At 37.8% G+C, this 15604-nt stretch overlaps 4 protein-coding genes and 1 pseudogene across 5 annotated transcripts; 3 read left to right on the plus strand and 2 right to left on the minus strand.

Moving 5' to 3' along the window:
• Window positions 1-8: 8 nt before the first annotated feature.
• Window positions 9-4056, plus strand: LOC147294524 (ubiquitin C-terminal hydrolase 12-like). Of its 2 annotated transcripts, XM_086231009.1 has the most exons (8): window positions 9-403; window positions 581-747; window positions 1395-2288; window positions 2406-2535; window positions 2674-2843; window positions 2976-3261; window positions 3456-3622; window positions 3807-4056. In XM_086231009.1, exons 3-8 carry the CDS (start codon window positions 2255-2257, stop codon window positions 3959-3961), a joined length of 942 nt encoding a protein of 313 aa, XP_086087135.1. In that variant the 5' UTR covers window positions 9-403; window positions 581-747; window positions 1395-2254; the 3' UTR covers window positions 3962-4056. The 2 variants fall into 2 exon arrangements, with proteins under 2 accessions (XP_086087135.1, XP_086087136.1); XM_086231010.1 differs by having other exon boundaries at window positions 9-747; window positions 1395-1506.
• A 274-nt stretch (window positions 4057-4330) lies between these two features.
• On the minus strand, window positions 4331-5442 carry LOC147294525 (autophagy-related protein 8i pseudogene; annotated as a pseudogene).
• A 26-nt stretch (window positions 5443-5468) lies between these two features.
• On the plus strand, window positions 5469-7277 carry LOC147294526 (uncharacterized). Its single transcript, XM_086231011.1, has 6 exons — window positions 5469-5564; window positions 5686-5815; window positions 5954-6123; window positions 6256-6541; window positions 6736-6908; window positions 7095-7277. Exons 1-6 carry the CDS (start codon window positions 5531-5533, stop codon window positions 7247-7249), a joined length of 948 nt encoding a protein of 315 aa, XP_086087137.1. The 5' UTR covers window positions 5469-5530; the 3' UTR covers window positions 7250-7277.
• A 240-nt stretch (window positions 7278-7517) lies between these two features.
• On the minus strand, window positions 7518-9498 carry LOC147294527 (autophagy-related protein 8i-like). The gene is made up of 5 exons (XM_086231984.1): window positions 9339-9498; window positions 9164-9219; window positions 8562-8614; window positions 7911-8029; window positions 7518-7813 (listed from the first exon to the last, which is right to left on the minus strand). The coding sequence occupies exons 1-5, from the start codon at window positions 9376-9378 to the stop codon at window positions 7725-7727; spliced, it is 357 nt and encodes a 118-aa protein (XP_086088110.1). The 5' UTR covers window positions 9379-9498; the 3' UTR covers window positions 7518-7724.
• A 1995-nt stretch (window positions 9499-11493) lies between these two features.
• Window positions 11494-13552, plus strand: LOC147294528 (S-adenosylmethionine synthase 2). The gene is made up of 2 exons (XM_086230905.1): window positions 11494-11682; window positions 12002-13552. The coding sequence occupies exon 2, from the start codon at window positions 12012-12014 to the stop codon at window positions 13197-13199; it is 1188 nt and encodes a 395-aa protein (XP_086087031.1). The 5' UTR covers window positions 11494-11682; window positions 12002-12011; the 3' UTR covers window positions 13200-13552.
• Window positions 13553-15604: the final 2052 nt, after the last annotated feature.

The raw sequence follows: 15604 nt of genomic DNA on the forward strand, positions 1-15604 counted from the left end.
AAAAAAAAACTCATTAGCCCACTGCCCGGTGCATACCCCAGCCCCGCCTCAGGCCACCTCCTCCGCCTTCTTCCTCCCGATCACCCTCCCCGTCTCCTCCCCTTTCTTTCTCTCTCTTCCCTTCTCTCTTTCCTCCACGGTGTTAGGTGCTGGATAATTTTCCAGCCCTCCCTCTCATGCAGGTTGTCCTTTTCTCCACCAGACACAACTCCATCTTGTTCTTCCTCTTGTAAGCCTCATCTATTTCTCTCCAAAATTATGGAAATTATTCCTTTGTAGCCCCCACTTTCAACACAAGTTGGAGATATACCCATTTTGAATACGAGAAAAGTTTTGGCTGAAGCAGAAAAGATACCCAAATTGGGGCAAACTTGGGCTAGAAAATTATCCAGCACCTAAGAGCGTGAGCTGAGACAAAATTTGAGTTTACCCCAACAAAGACAAAATTGCAGATGTTTTAATTTTGCAGATGTCAAACGCATTAAAATTTGCTTCCAATATAACAAATTTCTCTTGCAGATCAAACTTTTAAAGCGTAGGTAATCTAACATTGTTATTGTTCATGTGTTGGTTGCTGCAGGACGATACTGCTCTATCCCAAGGGAAATTCCACTGGAAAGGGTAGTCATCTTTCTCTTTATGTGGGATTGGCTAATCCCACAACTCTTCCTCCTGGCTCTAGAATATTTGCACAGTATACCCTGCGCATCCTAGATCAATTTCACGCCAAGCATAAGGAATTTAAAGGTAAAGATTGTTCAATTTCTGTGGTTAACTGTATATGATTTTTGTTATGCACCAAGCTCATATCAATCACACACACACGCAAGACAACAAGCACAAAATAACGATAGATTTTATGTGGTTCCACAATATATGCCTCCCTAAGTTTTACTACCAGAAAATTACGAACTCTCAAAATACACCTTATTAGACACAACTTTTGTTTTTTGCCATTCCTTATTAGACACAATTAACTTAATTGTCTTTACATAGACTTGGAGAAATCCCAAACCCGTTACACCTTATTAGACACACCCTAATTGTCTTCATATAGACTTAGGAAACTCCAAACCGATTAGTAGGACAGCTTATTCGATGAAGGAAACCCAAAATAGGAAACTAAAATACAAAACACCTCACAAGTCACAACATAATACCACGTACGTAATCACATGGCGTTTATTGTGTGTTCTATAGAATGAGTACTTAGCTGCCTTTTGTTTCTTTTCCTTTTCATTTTTCTTGCCAATAGACTTCTCAATGAAGCTTCATAACAGGGCTGTCTGCAGAATTAACTGAGAACTGTGTTTCCCTCTTGTAGTTAACAACTGGTTTAGTGCCTTGTTTTTTAGTTGGGGTACGCATAAATTTGTTACACTTGACTTTTTCAGTAAGGAAGGCATGGGGCCTTTGGTGGAGGATACTTGCATCGTGGAGGCAGAAGTCATTGTTTATGGAATTGCTAAAGCACTATAGTAAAGTAGGAATGAAGCCTTTCTTGTGGTATGAAGCTGTGGGGGTGCAAACAGTAATCATATGTACATTGTGTTAAAAAGATATTCATTAGCTGATATGAATTATAGGGTTTGCATCCATTGTTTGGTTGCATCACTTAATTATGACCTTGATGAATGACTATCATTTTTTGTTCCTCACATGATTTTATATGCGCTCCAAAGCAAGCTTTTCACATTCCATATTGCATTCACATGTGGTCGGGTTGCCCCATTCAAGACTTTTTCCTCTTGGAGTGTCAACAACATATCTCTCAGATTTAATTATGATTTGAAGAAAAAAAGTTGTAAATATACATACTTCCATTAAAAAAAGGGTTGTAAATGTATATACATTTTTTTATTTTGTTAAGCAATTTTTAAGGTTAACAATGCAATCACTATCCAGTGTTGTTCAGTTTAATAGGAATACATGGTCTGTGTGTGGGAAGAAAAGGTCAGAGTATATTCTCTCAACCTTTAATAAACGTGGGATGTTGAATAAGTATATGTTTCAGAACACCTATTACCTATAAGCAGTTCCATGGATACCTTTTCCTTGAACTAAAGACAACCCTCTATAAGCAAGCATAACAGTTCTATCCTTAAAAAGCCTCAAGTTTGGAATAACACCTTTAGTTTCTCCTTTAAGAAGAGAAAGAAAAACCATTCTGAACCTAAAACAGAAAACCCAATCTGATTCTTATAACCTGTATCAAATTATCAGCAAATTAAGTAAGGTGCTCAAGTTTAGTTCAATGACTACTAGTCTTAACTTCGATGACCAAGATGGTAAGATGCTCTCTCTATCTGTGTGTCCGTGTGTTGAAAGAACTACATAATGTATATATACATGGTATGTCATACATCACTATACCTTCTTGTTGTGTTGCCAACATTTACTTGCAGGGGTTTTGAGATCAATTTCAGATGCACCACCAACACACTACACAGTAAAAATACAGTCGCTTTCATTGCTGACTAAACATTCACTGGAGAAATATGAATCAGGGGACTTCGAAGCCGGAGGGTACAAATGGTACATTTCTTTTTCCCATTTATTTGCTAAGCCAAGTCTTACATCTATGTCTTTGTTCATAAACTTTGCACTAATTGCCAGTATTTTCTTCTCATTTCCAAGCTACATTAGAGTCTTATATATTGTGCTTTGTTACAGGAAACTGGTTTTCTATCCAAATGGAAACAAGAGCAGGAATGTGACAGAGCACGTCTCTCTCTACTTGGTAATGGCTGGAGCAAATTCTCCCCAGACTTGTTGGGAAGTGTATGCTATTTTCAGGTTGTTTTTACTTGATCAGAATAACGGCAACTACTTGGTTCTTCAAGGTACCATTTCTTTCATTTATAATTCTCACCCAGCAGAGAATCAAATCATAGATAAGCTAATATTCTCATATATGCATTATGCAAAGCATGAATTCTCATTTGCTGTTCTTTTTTGTCATATGCATTGCTCAGAACAAAAGGAAAAGCGCTTCCATGGGATGAAGCTTGATTGGGGTTTTGATAAATTTCTCTCTCAAAAAGCTTTTACTGAAGCTTCCAATGGATTTCTCATGGATGACACCTGTGTGTTTGGAGCAGAGGTCTTTGTTTGTAAAGAAAGAAGCATAGGCAAAGGAGAGTGTCTATCAATGATAAAGGAGGCTGTTATGTACAAGCATGTTTGGAAGATTGACAACTTCTCGAAGTTAGATGCAGAATGCCATGACTCCAAAACATTCGTTGCTGGGGACCAGAAATGGTATCTTCAAATAAGCTTTATTAATCAATATCCTTCTGATTATGTGTTTACAAAGCATTTAAGTTTGCAAATGAAAATAAATATTGTTAAGATTTTCTTCTAATATAAAAAACTGCTCTTGAGGATCAAACTTTTAAGTGCCGGTAATTAATCCAAAAAATTTCTTATTCTTCTTCTGGCGTTGGTGATTGTAGGAAGATACAACTCTATCCCAAGGGAGAAGGCAATGTAAAGGGTACTCATCTTTCTCTTTATTTGGCATTGGCTGATCCCACAACTCTCCCTCCTGGCTCTAAAATATATGCAGAATTTACCCTGCGCATCCTAGATCAAATGCATGCCAGGCATCAGTATGGCAAAGGTAAAGATTGGCCTATTTCTGTAGATAACTGTATATAATGCTGCATAATCATGAGGGTTTATTCTGTGATCTATATACTTAGCATTCAGCTTCTTTTCTTCATCTTTCCTTTCAATATTTTTGCAAAGACCCAAATCTATTGCTGCTTCAGCAGTAACTGAGAATCCTTCTTTTCTGCTTGTAGTTCATTACTGGTTCAGTGCCTCGAGCCCGGAGCGGGGTTGGTTGAGATTCATTACACTGAGCTTTCTCAATCAGGCAGGCATGGGGTTTTTGTTGAAGGATACATGCAATGTGGAGGCAGAGGTTACTGTTCATGGAATTGCTAAAGCACTATAGAAACAATGAGTGCCTGTTGTATGAAACTCTGGGGGGCGTGGTGTAATTAATGTTGTCAAATATGATTTAAAAAAGATAAGAAGGCTTAATGCCAATTAATACCAGTAACCTGTACTACTTTCTTCAGCTGTCTGCTTTCCTAGTTTTTTCTTTTTTTGTTAATGAGTCTTTTTCAGTTCTATACCTTTATTAGTCTACTGCGGAGTAGTATAGAAACACATTGAAGCTCAAAATGAAAAAAGGCAAGCAAAAGCGCATTCTTAGAGGGCAAATCATGATTACAAGTTTTCTTCATTCTTGTGAAGAATAAGGATGATATGGCATTATTGAAGGTTATGAACTTTACAGAAAACACAATAAATTAAATATACAATGAACATGAGAACACAACGAAGCAAGCCTCACAGGCACGTTTGTATGAGCAAGTTAACAATAGATACAAGTGTGGACGATTAGATGATTAGGGGAAGAGATGGAAAAGATTAGCCAAAGGTTTTCTCGCTGCTGTAGCACATATACAGAAATCCATCATCCTCCTTGTAACTTTCATAGATTGAATCCATATGACTGGCTGTAATGAAACCAACATAGAAATGTATTAAAAAGTTGTCAACATGATGCAGAGGCTCAATTACACTAGTCTGAATTAATTAAACAAGCTCTTTTACCTGTTTGAGGCAATGTGTTCTTCACAAATACAAAAAGAGCTTTCCCAGGAATCAAGCAAAGCCTGTTGCTTAAGATATGGATAAACTGCCCAACAGACATATCTCTAGGAACCAGGAATCTAGAAGAAACAAGGAAATAAGGTATAGAATAGATATTATTCTCCTTAAAGTGAGAATGCAGAAATAATTGGCAAAAGTCATCTAGCAAAAGTGCTTCCAACAAAAACGCTACTTGATAAAAGTGTTTCCTATTCAATCGGACTAGTGGAGATTTGAAGAAAAGAGAGTTGTAATTATACGTACTTAAATTTAAAAAAGGGTTGTCAAGCAATTTGTAAGGTTATCGGCTTAATTTCCAATAATATTAATTTATTTCTGCCAAAAACGCTTTTACTAATCTAAAAGCATTTTTAGCAATTTTAAAACAGTGCCAAAAGGCCCTAAAGTCTCATAAAGCTGTCCTATGTTGAACCGATTAACAACGTTGCCTAGCTTGTCTAATCATATAACCAGGTTAACAATGCAATCACCATCCAGTGTTGTTCATTTTAATAAGAATACATGGTCTGTGTGTGGGAAGAAAAGGTCGGAGCATATTCTCTCAACCTTAATAAATGTGTGATGTTGAATAAGTATATGTTTCAGAACACCTATTACCTATAAGCAGTTCCATGGATACCTTTTCCTTGAAATAAAAACAATCCTATAAAAGTAATAGAAGCAAAGCATAACAGTTCTATCCTTAAAACGCCTCAAGTTTGGAATAATTAACACCTTTAGTTTCTCCTTTATAAGAAGAGAAAGAAAAACCATTCTGAATCTAAAAAGGAAAACCCATTCTGATTCTTATAACGTGTATCAAATTATCAACAAATTAAGTAAGGTGGTCAAGTTTATTGCCATGACTACTAGTCTTAACTTCGATGACCAAGATGGTAATACGCTCTCTCTATCTGTGTGTCCGTGTGTTGAAAGCACTATATAATGTATATATACATGGTATGTCATACATCACTATACCTTCTTGTTGTGTTGCCAATTAACATTTGACTGCAGGGGTTTTGAGATCAATTTCGAATGCACCACCAACACACTACATAGTAAAAATACAGTCGCTTTCATTGCTGGCGAAACATTCACTGGAGAAATATGAATCAGGGGACTTCGAAGCCGGAGGGTACAAATGGTACATTTCTTTTTCCCATTTATTTGCTAAGCCAAGTCTTACATCTTTGTCTTTGTTCATAAACTTTGCATTAATTGCCAGTATTTTCTTCTCATTTCCAAGCTGCATTAGAGTCTTATATATTGTGCTTTGTTACAGGAAACTGGTTTTCTATCCAAATGGAAACAAGAGCAGGAATGTGACAGAGCACGTCTCTCTCTACTTGGTAATGGCTGGAGCAAATTCTCCCCAGACTTGTTGGGAAGTGTCTGCTGTGTTCAGAATGTTTTTGCTTGATCAGAATAACGGCAGCTACTTGGTTCTTCAAGGTACCATTTCTTTCATTTACAATTATCATCCAGCAGAGAATAGAATCATAGACAAGCTAACATTCTCTTATATGCATTATGCAAAGCATGAATTATCGTTTGCTGATCCTTTTTGTCATATGCATTGCTCAGAACAAAAGGAAAAGCGCTTCCATGCGATGAAGCTTGATTGGGGTTTTGATAAATTTCTCTCTCAAAAAGCTTTTACTGAAGCTTCCAATGGATTTCTCATGGATGACACCTGTGTGTTTGGAGCAGAGGTTTTTGTTTGTAAAGAAAGAAGCATAGGCAAAGGAGAGTGTCTATCAACGATAAAGGATGCTGTTATGTACAAGCATGTTTGGAAGATTGACAACTTCTCGAAGTCAGACGCAGAATGCCTTGACTCCGAAACATTCATTGCTTGGGGCCAGAAATGGTATCTTCAAATAAGCTTTATTAATCAATATCCTTTTGATTATGTGTCCACAAAGCATTTCAGTTTGCAAATGAAAATAAAACTTGTTAAAATTTGCTTCTAATATAAAAAAGTGCTCTTGAGGATCAAACTTTTAAGTGCAGGTAATTAATCCAAAAATTTTCTTTTTCTTCTTCTGGTGTTGGTGATTGTAGGAAGATACAGCTCTATCCCAATGGGAAAAGCAATATAAGGGGTAGTCATCTTTCTCTTTATTTGGCATTGGCTGATCCTACAACTCTCCCTCCTGGCTCTAAAATATATGCAGAATTTACCCTGCGCATCCTAGATCGAAGTCAAACGCATATCGTACATAACGAGGCCACAGGTAAAGATTGGCCTATTTCTGCAAATAACTGATATAATGCTGCATAATCATGAGGGTTTATTCTGTGTTCTATATACTTAGTGTTCTGCTTCTTCTTTTTTTTCATCTTTCTTTTCAATATTGTTGAAAAGACCCAAATCTATTGTTGCTCAGCAGTAACTGAGAATCCTTCTTTTCTGCTTGTAGCTCATTCCTGGTTCAGTGCCTCGAACCCGGAGAGGGGTTGGTTGAGATTCATTACACTGAGCCTTCTCAATCATACAGCCTATGCGTATTTGTTGCAGGATACTTGCTATGTGGAGGCAGAGGTCACTGTTCACGGAATTGCTAATGCAGTGTAGTAACACTGAGTGCCCGTTGTATGAAACTCTGGGGGTGTGGTGTAATGTTGTCAAATATGATATGAAAAGGATAATAAGGCTTAATGCCAATTAATATCAGTAACCTGTACATTCTTCAGCTGTCTGCTTTCCTAGTTTTTTCTTTTTTGTGTTAATGTGTCTTTTTCAGTTCTATATCTTTGATAGTCTACTGCGGAGTAGTATAGAAACATATTGAAGCTCAAAAAGAAAAAAGGCAAGCAAAAGCACATTCTTAGAGGGCGAAGCATGATTGCAAGTTTTCTTCATTCTTGTAAAGAATAAGGATGATATGGCATTATTGAAGGTTATGAACTTTACAGGAAACACAATAAATTAAATATACAATGAACATGAGAACACAACGAAGCAAGCCTTACAGGCACGTTTGTAAGAGCAAGTTAACAATAGATACAAGTGTGGACGATTAGATGATTAGGGGAAGAGATGGAAAAGATTAGCCAAAGGTTTTCTCGCTGCTGTAGCACATATACAGAAATCCATCATCCTCCTTGTAACTTTCATAGAGTGAATCCATACGACTGGCTGTAATGAAACCAACAGAGAAATGTGTTAACAAGTTCTCAACATGATGCAGAGGCTCAATTACACTAGTCTAAATTAATTAAACAAGCTCTTTTACCTGTTTGGGGCAATGTGTTCTTAACAAATACAAAAAGAGCTTTCCCAGGTGTCAAGCAAAGCCTGTTGCTTAAGATATGGATAAACTGCCCGACAGACATATCTCTAGGAACCAGGAATCTAGAAGAAACAAGGAAACACGTATAAAATAGAGATTATTCTCCTTAAAGTGAGAATGCAGAAATAATTGGCTAAAGTTATCTAGATGGTAATTCAATCTGTCCAAACTTTTGAAGCTCATTATCTACATTCTGATTATATCAAACTGCAGAAATTCATCCAAGCATACATCTGTTATTTAAGCCACACAGAAGCAGGCAAAGAATGATAAAGGATCCTCAGAGAAAAAGTCAAGTAACAGAAGCAAAGCTCTCTGTTTTTCTAGAACCAAAAGTTTTCTTTTGGCTGGATAGAACAAAAAGTTATCTATGTCAGGACGAGGCTAATAATAAACTGACAGATCATAGATTACTACAAGTACATTAAAGAAACCAGGAAAGGACCTAGGGACGGAACTTTACAGACAATAAGCATATAGACAAGTATGGTACCTAAAATTGTTATTGACTAACTATGCCATTCAAGTTTGTTCTTAACTAAAGAAACTTTGACCCTGTAAAATATGGATAGAACTGTGACAACTAGAACATACTTTTTCTTTTCCATTTCAGGCAGGTCTGTCCTTGAATATCTTTCAATGATCACCTGCAGAAAGACATACACACCTTAATCAGCTGTGACATCTTATGCACCCTGACAACAATGCTTCCTTAGAGTATAATTTAGCCTTATGATTTTACATTTGTACATGTGCAGTAAAAATGTAAAAGATTTCTATTGTCAATTTCCTTCTTAGTTTGTCAGATCTCTACATGTAATGCAAGGGAAAAAGCATAGAGTGATAAAGCACAACTCTCTAAAATCTTTCAGCCACCAAAACATTATCATACCGTAATCACATCAAACAAACAAATAATATTTAAGGTCTAAAAAAGATGAAAGCAACAAAAAATATAAACAAATGCTTATTAAGTAATTTGAATCAACAAGAACAAATTACATATTTCCAAGTCCATTATTTATCCTAGTATATTGGCTTTATAAAATTTATATATATAATATTCCATTGAATTCCTGAGACCCCATATGTCCAAGAAAAAAAAAATACATCGGAAAAAGTGAGAAATTTTATTGAAATGCTACAGCTCAAAGGCCAGGGAATGAGAGTTTGAATGGGTTGCAATGAAAACTTACTGGAACTCGATCTGGGTACTTTGCAATGATATTTTTTGATTCTTGAAGTCGTTCATCTAAATCACAACCAACATTAAAAAAAAAAAAAAACTTAGAACCATAAAAATTACAATATTTCGCAGCTGAGAAAACACTTTCTTATAAACTATTGAAGAAAAAATTGGAGGGAACAAACCGAAAGAGAACTCCTGCTTGAAACACCTGATCTTCCCCATAAAGTGTTTTCCTTTTTTCTTGTTTGAGAGAGACTAAGGAAGAAAATGAAATCAATCAAACAAACTGAGGGACTTTTTTTTTTTTAATACATGTTTTGAAGAGAAAGACGTGTAGAAGAGGAGACAGCTACAAGTGTTACGTTACGTAGATTGCTCACAAAACGCACCTCACAAGTCGTTTTCTGTTGCTTTAAGGCTTTAAACTTTGACGCACTCATTCATGGCCAAAAAAAAAAAACTTTGACGCTCCTTTTTCAACCACCGACACGTTGCTAATGCTGACTCGTTTATGGGCCTCGCAGTTTGGGCTTTTAAATGGGTTTCGCACACAATCGACTGATGCCTTATGATGGGCTTCGGGTTTTGAGTGCCAGACAAGCAGTTCCGGTTCTGATCAATGGCCTAGAGTACGTAGGCCTTTAATGTGGTGGATCAATCCACACAAAAAAAAAAAAAAAAAACACTTATCTATTACGGATATATACACTTGATGTATGTTATCAAGGCGAATTCAGCTATTGGGCTACAAGTTTTCTTAAGTAACAGCCCATCTTTAATATAATTCGGGCCAAACCTAGCCCAGTCCAGCCCACCTTAATACAAGTTTTCATGTTAGCTAGTTTGAAAACTTGAGTTTTACTCGTATAGTCAATACTAACAAAAGGTGAAAGCACGTTTCATAATACTTATGTAAGAAGCACCTCTCATCTAATAGTACTTTTACTGAAAATTAGAAACAATTACATGCACGTGTACATGGTAAAACTAGCTTCAACGATACTTCGAATCTACATTCAAAGGCATAGTACGTTGGAATCTCTCCCTATGTTCTCTTGGTTACCAAAGAGAATCAAGATGATAGTCAGAGAGATGTTGTCATGAACCGTCGGTTGTCGGTGGAATGGAAGTTTGGATGACGTTATGCTTTCATATATACAGCAAAAATTGATGCATGAAATCGAAGTTAGCAGGCTAATAGCCAAAACAAAGCTTATTATTGATAAGACAATAACAAAGAAAAGGGTCTACCACCACGTCTCATGCAATTTGTAGAGTCCATATGTCAGCACTAAACACTCCACGTGACTTTCACGTTCCAAGCTTTTATTGATGGCAATTTTTAGTTTTAATAAAGCATTTTTCCATTAAATTAACACTGCTTAGTGCTTATTATTATTGGCCAAAAAAAATATTGCTTATTATTATATTATAGTGGTGCGAAACCACGCTTGCTTCCATTGGCTAATGGATCGTGCAAGAGATCAGAAGGGCACTTGTGGTTTATAGCAGTTTGATTCGGTTACCACATTAGCTTAAGCTTATTGATTCTTTTCTTTTTTTTGGTCAACAAGCTTATTGATTTTGAGTAAATTTTCTTGAACTACTACAAAATATAGTTAAAAAAACTACAAAATGAGTACTTTTAATTTGTCCTTTTATTGAGCTTGGTGGGTTGGTAGTGGTTCCATCAATATAGTTTAATCGAATAGGATGTAAGACCAAATGGCAAGCTCACCAACCCACGACTTTACCAAAAACGAAGAAAAAAAGAAAACCACCAACACCAACCCACGACAAGATAATTTTCTAAGTTCTAAAAAAATTTCAATTTTGCATAAAAGTCTCATTTTGAATCATGTTACCATTTTCTTCTAAGAAAATAATATCAATTTATCATATAATTAAAAAGTTGGCCACTATATAGATGATAAAAAATATTAGAGGGTTAGTTACCTTGGGCAATATAGGCTCACTATTAATATAATATTACAATAATATTGTCTCAAACTTAATTATTTAAATCTAATTTGATGTGATCAGACCCGATAAATTGAAAAATTATTCAGATATAAAATTTTATCTTAAAAAGTGTCAACTTAATTATAGTTGCCGTCGGTCCAAGTAGGAGGCGAGTAGGGTGACAAGTCGACTACGGTGAAGACTAATCACCCGCGAAAGACAGGCTGGGGTTGGTGGGATTACAGGTAATTCCCGGTAAACGCGTCCTCCGCATATCTCAGATCACTAGTCCTTTTTATTCTTCCCACCCACCGACTCACTCACCCTCACCGACGGCTGAGATCAAACCTCAGGCCTAGATTTGAATGCCACGTGACCCGGGATGAATCTAACCCAAATTCTGCTGCTTAGGAGGTGTGATGCCCCATCCGCGTTCCTCTATAAATTCAGACCTCTAAACCCAAACTTCCTCGAACCGCTTGAGCCTTGAGGAGACCACACAAACCACAGCTCCATTCTTTTCCTCAGTCTCAAGCACACCCCCAACTCTCTCTCCCTCTCCAGGTGTGTTTCTTGTCCTTTTCACTCATTTTTGCTTTCTGGGTTCATTTCATTTTCTGTGATTTCACTTCGATCTGTTTATTAGTTGGTGTTTATGGAACCCATTAGTGACTTTATGGTGCAAATCTCTCAAAATTGGATCTGAGTTTTTGTTATTTTTAGTAGATCCATTGGAAAGTAGTAGTAATTTTTGCAGATCTAGTAGCATTTCCATACATACGTACATTTGGTTTGGTAAATTCTAGTCAAATAGAGAGTCAGATCTGTGTTTTGTGTTAAATTCTTGATTTTGGGCTTACCCATTTTTGCTATGTGGCTGCAGATTGTAAGAAATGGCGGCAGAGACCTTCTTGTTCACCTCCGAATCAGTCAATGAGGGTCACCCAGACAAGCTCTGCGACCAGATCTCCGATGCAGTGCTCGATGCCTGCCTCGCCCAAGACGCCGACAGCAAGGTGGCCTGCGAGACCTGTACCAAGACCAACATGGTCATGGTCTTTGGCGAGATCACCACCAAAGCTAATGTAGACTACGAGAAGATTGTCCGCGACACTTGCCGTGAAATCGGCTTCGTCTCCGACGACGTGGGTCTCGACGCCGACAACTGCAAGGTCCTGGTCAACATTGAGCAGCAGAGCCCTGACATTGCTCAAGGTGTCCATGGACATTTGACCAAGAGGCCTGAGGAGATTGGTGCTGGTGACCAAGGCCACATGTTTGGGTATGCCACTGATGAGACCCCTGAGCTCATGCCTCTCAGCCATGTCCTTGCAACCAAGCTCGGTGCTCGTCTCACCGAGGTGAGGAAGAACGGTACCTGCCGGTGGTTGAGGCCCGATGGGAAGACCCAAGTGACTGTTGAGTACTACAATGACAAGGGTGCCATGGTTCCCGTTCGTGTCCACACCGTCCTAATTTCGACCCAGCATGATGAGACTGTCACCAATGATGAGATTGCTGCTGATCTCAAGGAGCATGTGATTAAGCCTGTGATCCCAGAGAAGTACCTTGATGAGAAGACCATCTTCCACCTCAACCCATCTGGCCGATTCGTCATTGGAGGGCCTCACGGTGATGCAGGGCTCACCGGCCGCAAGATCATCATCGACACCTATGGCGGTTGGGGTGCTCATGGAGGCGGTGCCTTTTCGGGGAAGGACCCAACCAAGGTGGACAGGAGTGGTGCCTACATTGTGAGGCAGGCTGCTAAGTCCATTGTGGCCAGTGGGCTTGCAAGGAGGTGCATTGTGCAAGTGTCTTACGCCATTGGCGTGCCCGAGCCATTGTCTGTGTTTGTTGATACTTATGGAACTGGGAAGATCCCAGACAAGGAGATCCTCAAGATTGTGAAGGAGAGCTTCGATTTCAGGCCTGGCATGATTGCCATCAACCTCGATCTCAAGAGGGGTGGCAATGGCAGGTTCTTGAAGACTGCTGCCTATGGACATTTTGGAAGGGACGATGCTGACTTCACATGGGAGGTGGTCAAGCCACTCAAGAGCGACAAGGTCCTGGCTTGAATCAAATGATTTGAGCATGTGCTGCTGTTGCTCTCACTATACTGGCATTTTTGCCACTTGGGTTTATTTTTTTAGTTGTTTTGATTTTGTAATGATTTTTATTTTTTGTGTTCCTTCAAGAATGTGTTTACTGTTTAGTTTATTATGTTCGGGGGTTTAATGGAGGTGACAAACGTATGGAAGTTTGTATTCACAAATCACAGAGATTGTAATGCTATGGGGATTGGGGGCTGCTCACAGAGATTAATAAAGAAATTGATGGAGAGCTAGTTTTGCGGTGGAGCAGCAACAATGTTATATTGTTGTTGCACATGGCAAGTGCCATTTAATACAATTGATAATTAATTTTTTTAGCTCTTATGACTTGCATCTCTGATGGTATTTTTGGGGTTCATCTATTGCCATTGACGCTGTCTTGATTGGTTATTTTATAGCTCTGCCCCTGAATCTCCTTTAAATATCAAGGAGAGTGGTGGGGGCTCCTTTTGCTGAATGAGTAAATATAGGAGCATTCAAATCACACTTGAATTGTCTGTATGATTATAACCACTTGCATTGTTTGAGACAAAATCACATGCAACTGAAGGATAGGCTTTTGTAGTAGACACCATCACTTCTTTTCAATGTCATGCTCGCATGTAATACAATAATTTGTGCTTATCAATGGGGGCAGTTGTGACCCACATGAATGAAGATGAATATATGAATATGGTGCTAACAAAATTAATCATGGATGTAATACATTCAGTCATAGCATCTGCAACAGATGTGGCTATGTACTGGGTTTGGGCAAAAGAATAGTACCACTTCAAACTCAAGCACTTTGTCTCTATTAAATGAAGTTGATCCTGCAATTCAGGGATTCTTAACTGAGATTTGTATGGCTAGAATAATTTATTATGACTGAATGGATTCCTAGCTGAGATCATGGCTGCATTTCTTTACTACAATGTTGGCTCTGATTTACTTTACCTTGTATAGAGTTTCTGGGAGATTCCTTGTGTTTTTTTCTCATTTAACATAAAAAACCATTTCCCTCCATTGCATTTCACATATTCATTAGTCATGGACCCAGGGCACAAAGTATCGAGTTCAATTTATCACATATTCATTCATCCACTACAAATGAGAAAGAGTTGTTGCCCATTACATCAGCGCATCATATAGATCTTAGCATAGTAATTAAGCTAGAAAAACTGTTCTCAGAAAAGAAAAGAAAAAGAGAAAAAATCTTGAAAAAGTAGAAGTACTTTGCTCCAGTATCATCCCAATCATCCCATCTCAGAAGTCAGACCACACCCTTATTTACTTATATGCTATGTATATATATGCTCTCTTCAATAGGATGGGTAGATGCAACTTCCACAAGCTGCAAACCAAAAGCATAAAATGCATCAGATTGTACCCTCACCAATTATTCAAAAATTCTTGTACACAACCGTTGTATACAATTACACTCTCACAACAACCGGTCACGCATGTAGGGGTTGAATGTGAGAAGTGATTATATAACATTTGTATAAAAGATTTTTCCGATTATTCACGAGGCATTATACCATAGGCAAAAAACAAAAATAAAAGCTTTTAAGTTAATCTGCATATATCATTCTATGTAATTGTAGAGGTATTCAATTAAGGTGTCACTCACAAGGATCTTTATAGATAATCAGGCCACTGCCATTGAAATGGCAAGCATGTTCAAACTTTCCCACGGCTTGGAAGAAGAGGTTCATGACCACTGATGCAGTTGAGACTTTGTTAGTAGGGTTGTAGCAGGATCCCCCAAATTGGATGATGGAGCAGTCAAATGGGGCGTGGCCTTGGGTGCAAGCATACTGGATAATAGCATCAAGCTGAGTGTCAGGGGTAGAAGGCTTGGCAATGCACCAGAAATTTGGATATTCCTGCCAACAAAAAAAAAAATGAAACATGGACTGTCATCATCATAATATGGTCACATATAGTTGGTCACTTAAAATTCTGAGAAAATTTGAACCTCTTGTGGCACATAGCAAGGGAGAGTTGATTACCTCTACAAGTTGAGGAGCAGATGAAGTACTAGCATTGAGTTCCTTGGTGTCTCTGGATTGATCACTGAAATGGGTTTGTTTTTCAGGATTAAAAAAAAAATTTAGCAAAATGGGAAAAATAAAATTGATCTAAAATTATAGATTGTAATGGCACAATTACATGTCCATGGGCCCAATTGGCTCAGAGTTAATGTTTGAAGGAGCAGGTGAAGTACTAGCATTGAGTTCCTTGGTGTCTCTGGCTTGATCACTGAAATGGGTTTGTTTTTCAGGAAAAAAAAAAAAATTTAGCAAAATGGGAAAAATAAAATTGATCTAAAATTATAGATTGTAATGGCACAATTACATGTCTATGGGCCCAATTGGCTCAGAGTT

Source organism: Dryas octopetala, chromosome 2 (assembly GCF_963921425.1).
Source record: "Dryas octopetala chromosome 2, drDryOcto1.1, whole genome shotgun sequence".
NCBI classification, from domain to species: domain Eukaryota; kingdom Viridiplantae; phylum Streptophyta; class Magnoliopsida; order Rosales; family Rosaceae; genus Dryas; species Dryas octopetala.

What these genes read in the sequence shown, in the direction of transcription:
- LOC147294524 (XM_086231009.1), top strand. Translation starts at nt 2,255, where the DNA reads ATGACTACTAGTCTTAACTTCGATGACCAAGATG. An exon ending in GAAGCCGGAGGGTACAAATG is followed by an intron (nt 2,536 to 2,673) that starts GTACATTTCTTT and finishes GCTTTGTTACAG; the next exon opens with GAAACTGGTTTTCTATCCAA. An exon ending in CAGGCATCAGTATGGCAAAG is followed by an intron (nt 3,623 to 3,806) that starts GTAAAGATTGGC and finishes TTCTGCTTGTAG; the next exon opens with TTCATTACTGGTTCAGTGCC.
- LOC147294527 (XM_086231984.1), bottom strand. Translation starts at nt 9,378, where the DNA reads ATGGGGAAGATCAGGTGTTTCAAGCAGGAGTTCTCTTTCG. An exon ending in CAAGCAGGAGTTCTCTTTCG is followed by an intron (nt 9,220 to 9,338) that starts GTTTGTTCCCTC and finishes GTTGTGATTTAG; the next exon opens with ATGAACGACTTCAAGAATCA. An exon ending in GAACACATTGCCCCAAACAG is followed by an intron (nt 7,814 to 7,910) that starts GTAAAAGAGCTT and finishes GTTTCATTACAG; the next exon opens with CCAGTCGTATGGATTCACTC.
- LOC147294526 (XM_086231011.1), top strand. Translation starts at nt 5,531, where the DNA reads ATGACTACTAGTCTTAACTTCGATGACCAAGATG. An exon ending in ATTGCTTGGGGCCAGAAATG is followed by an intron (nt 6,542 to 6,735) that starts GTATCTTCAAAT and finishes TGGTGATTGTAG; the next exon opens with GAAGATACAGCTCTATCCCA. An exon ending in CGTACATAACGAGGCCACAG is followed by an intron (nt 6,909 to 7,094) that starts GTAAAGATTGGC and finishes TTCTGCTTGTAG; the next exon opens with CTCATTCCTGGTTCAGTGCC.
- LOC147294528 (XM_086230905.1), top strand. Translation starts at nt 12,012, where the DNA reads ATGGCGGCAGAGACCTTCTTGTTCACCTCCGAATCAGTCAATGAGGGT.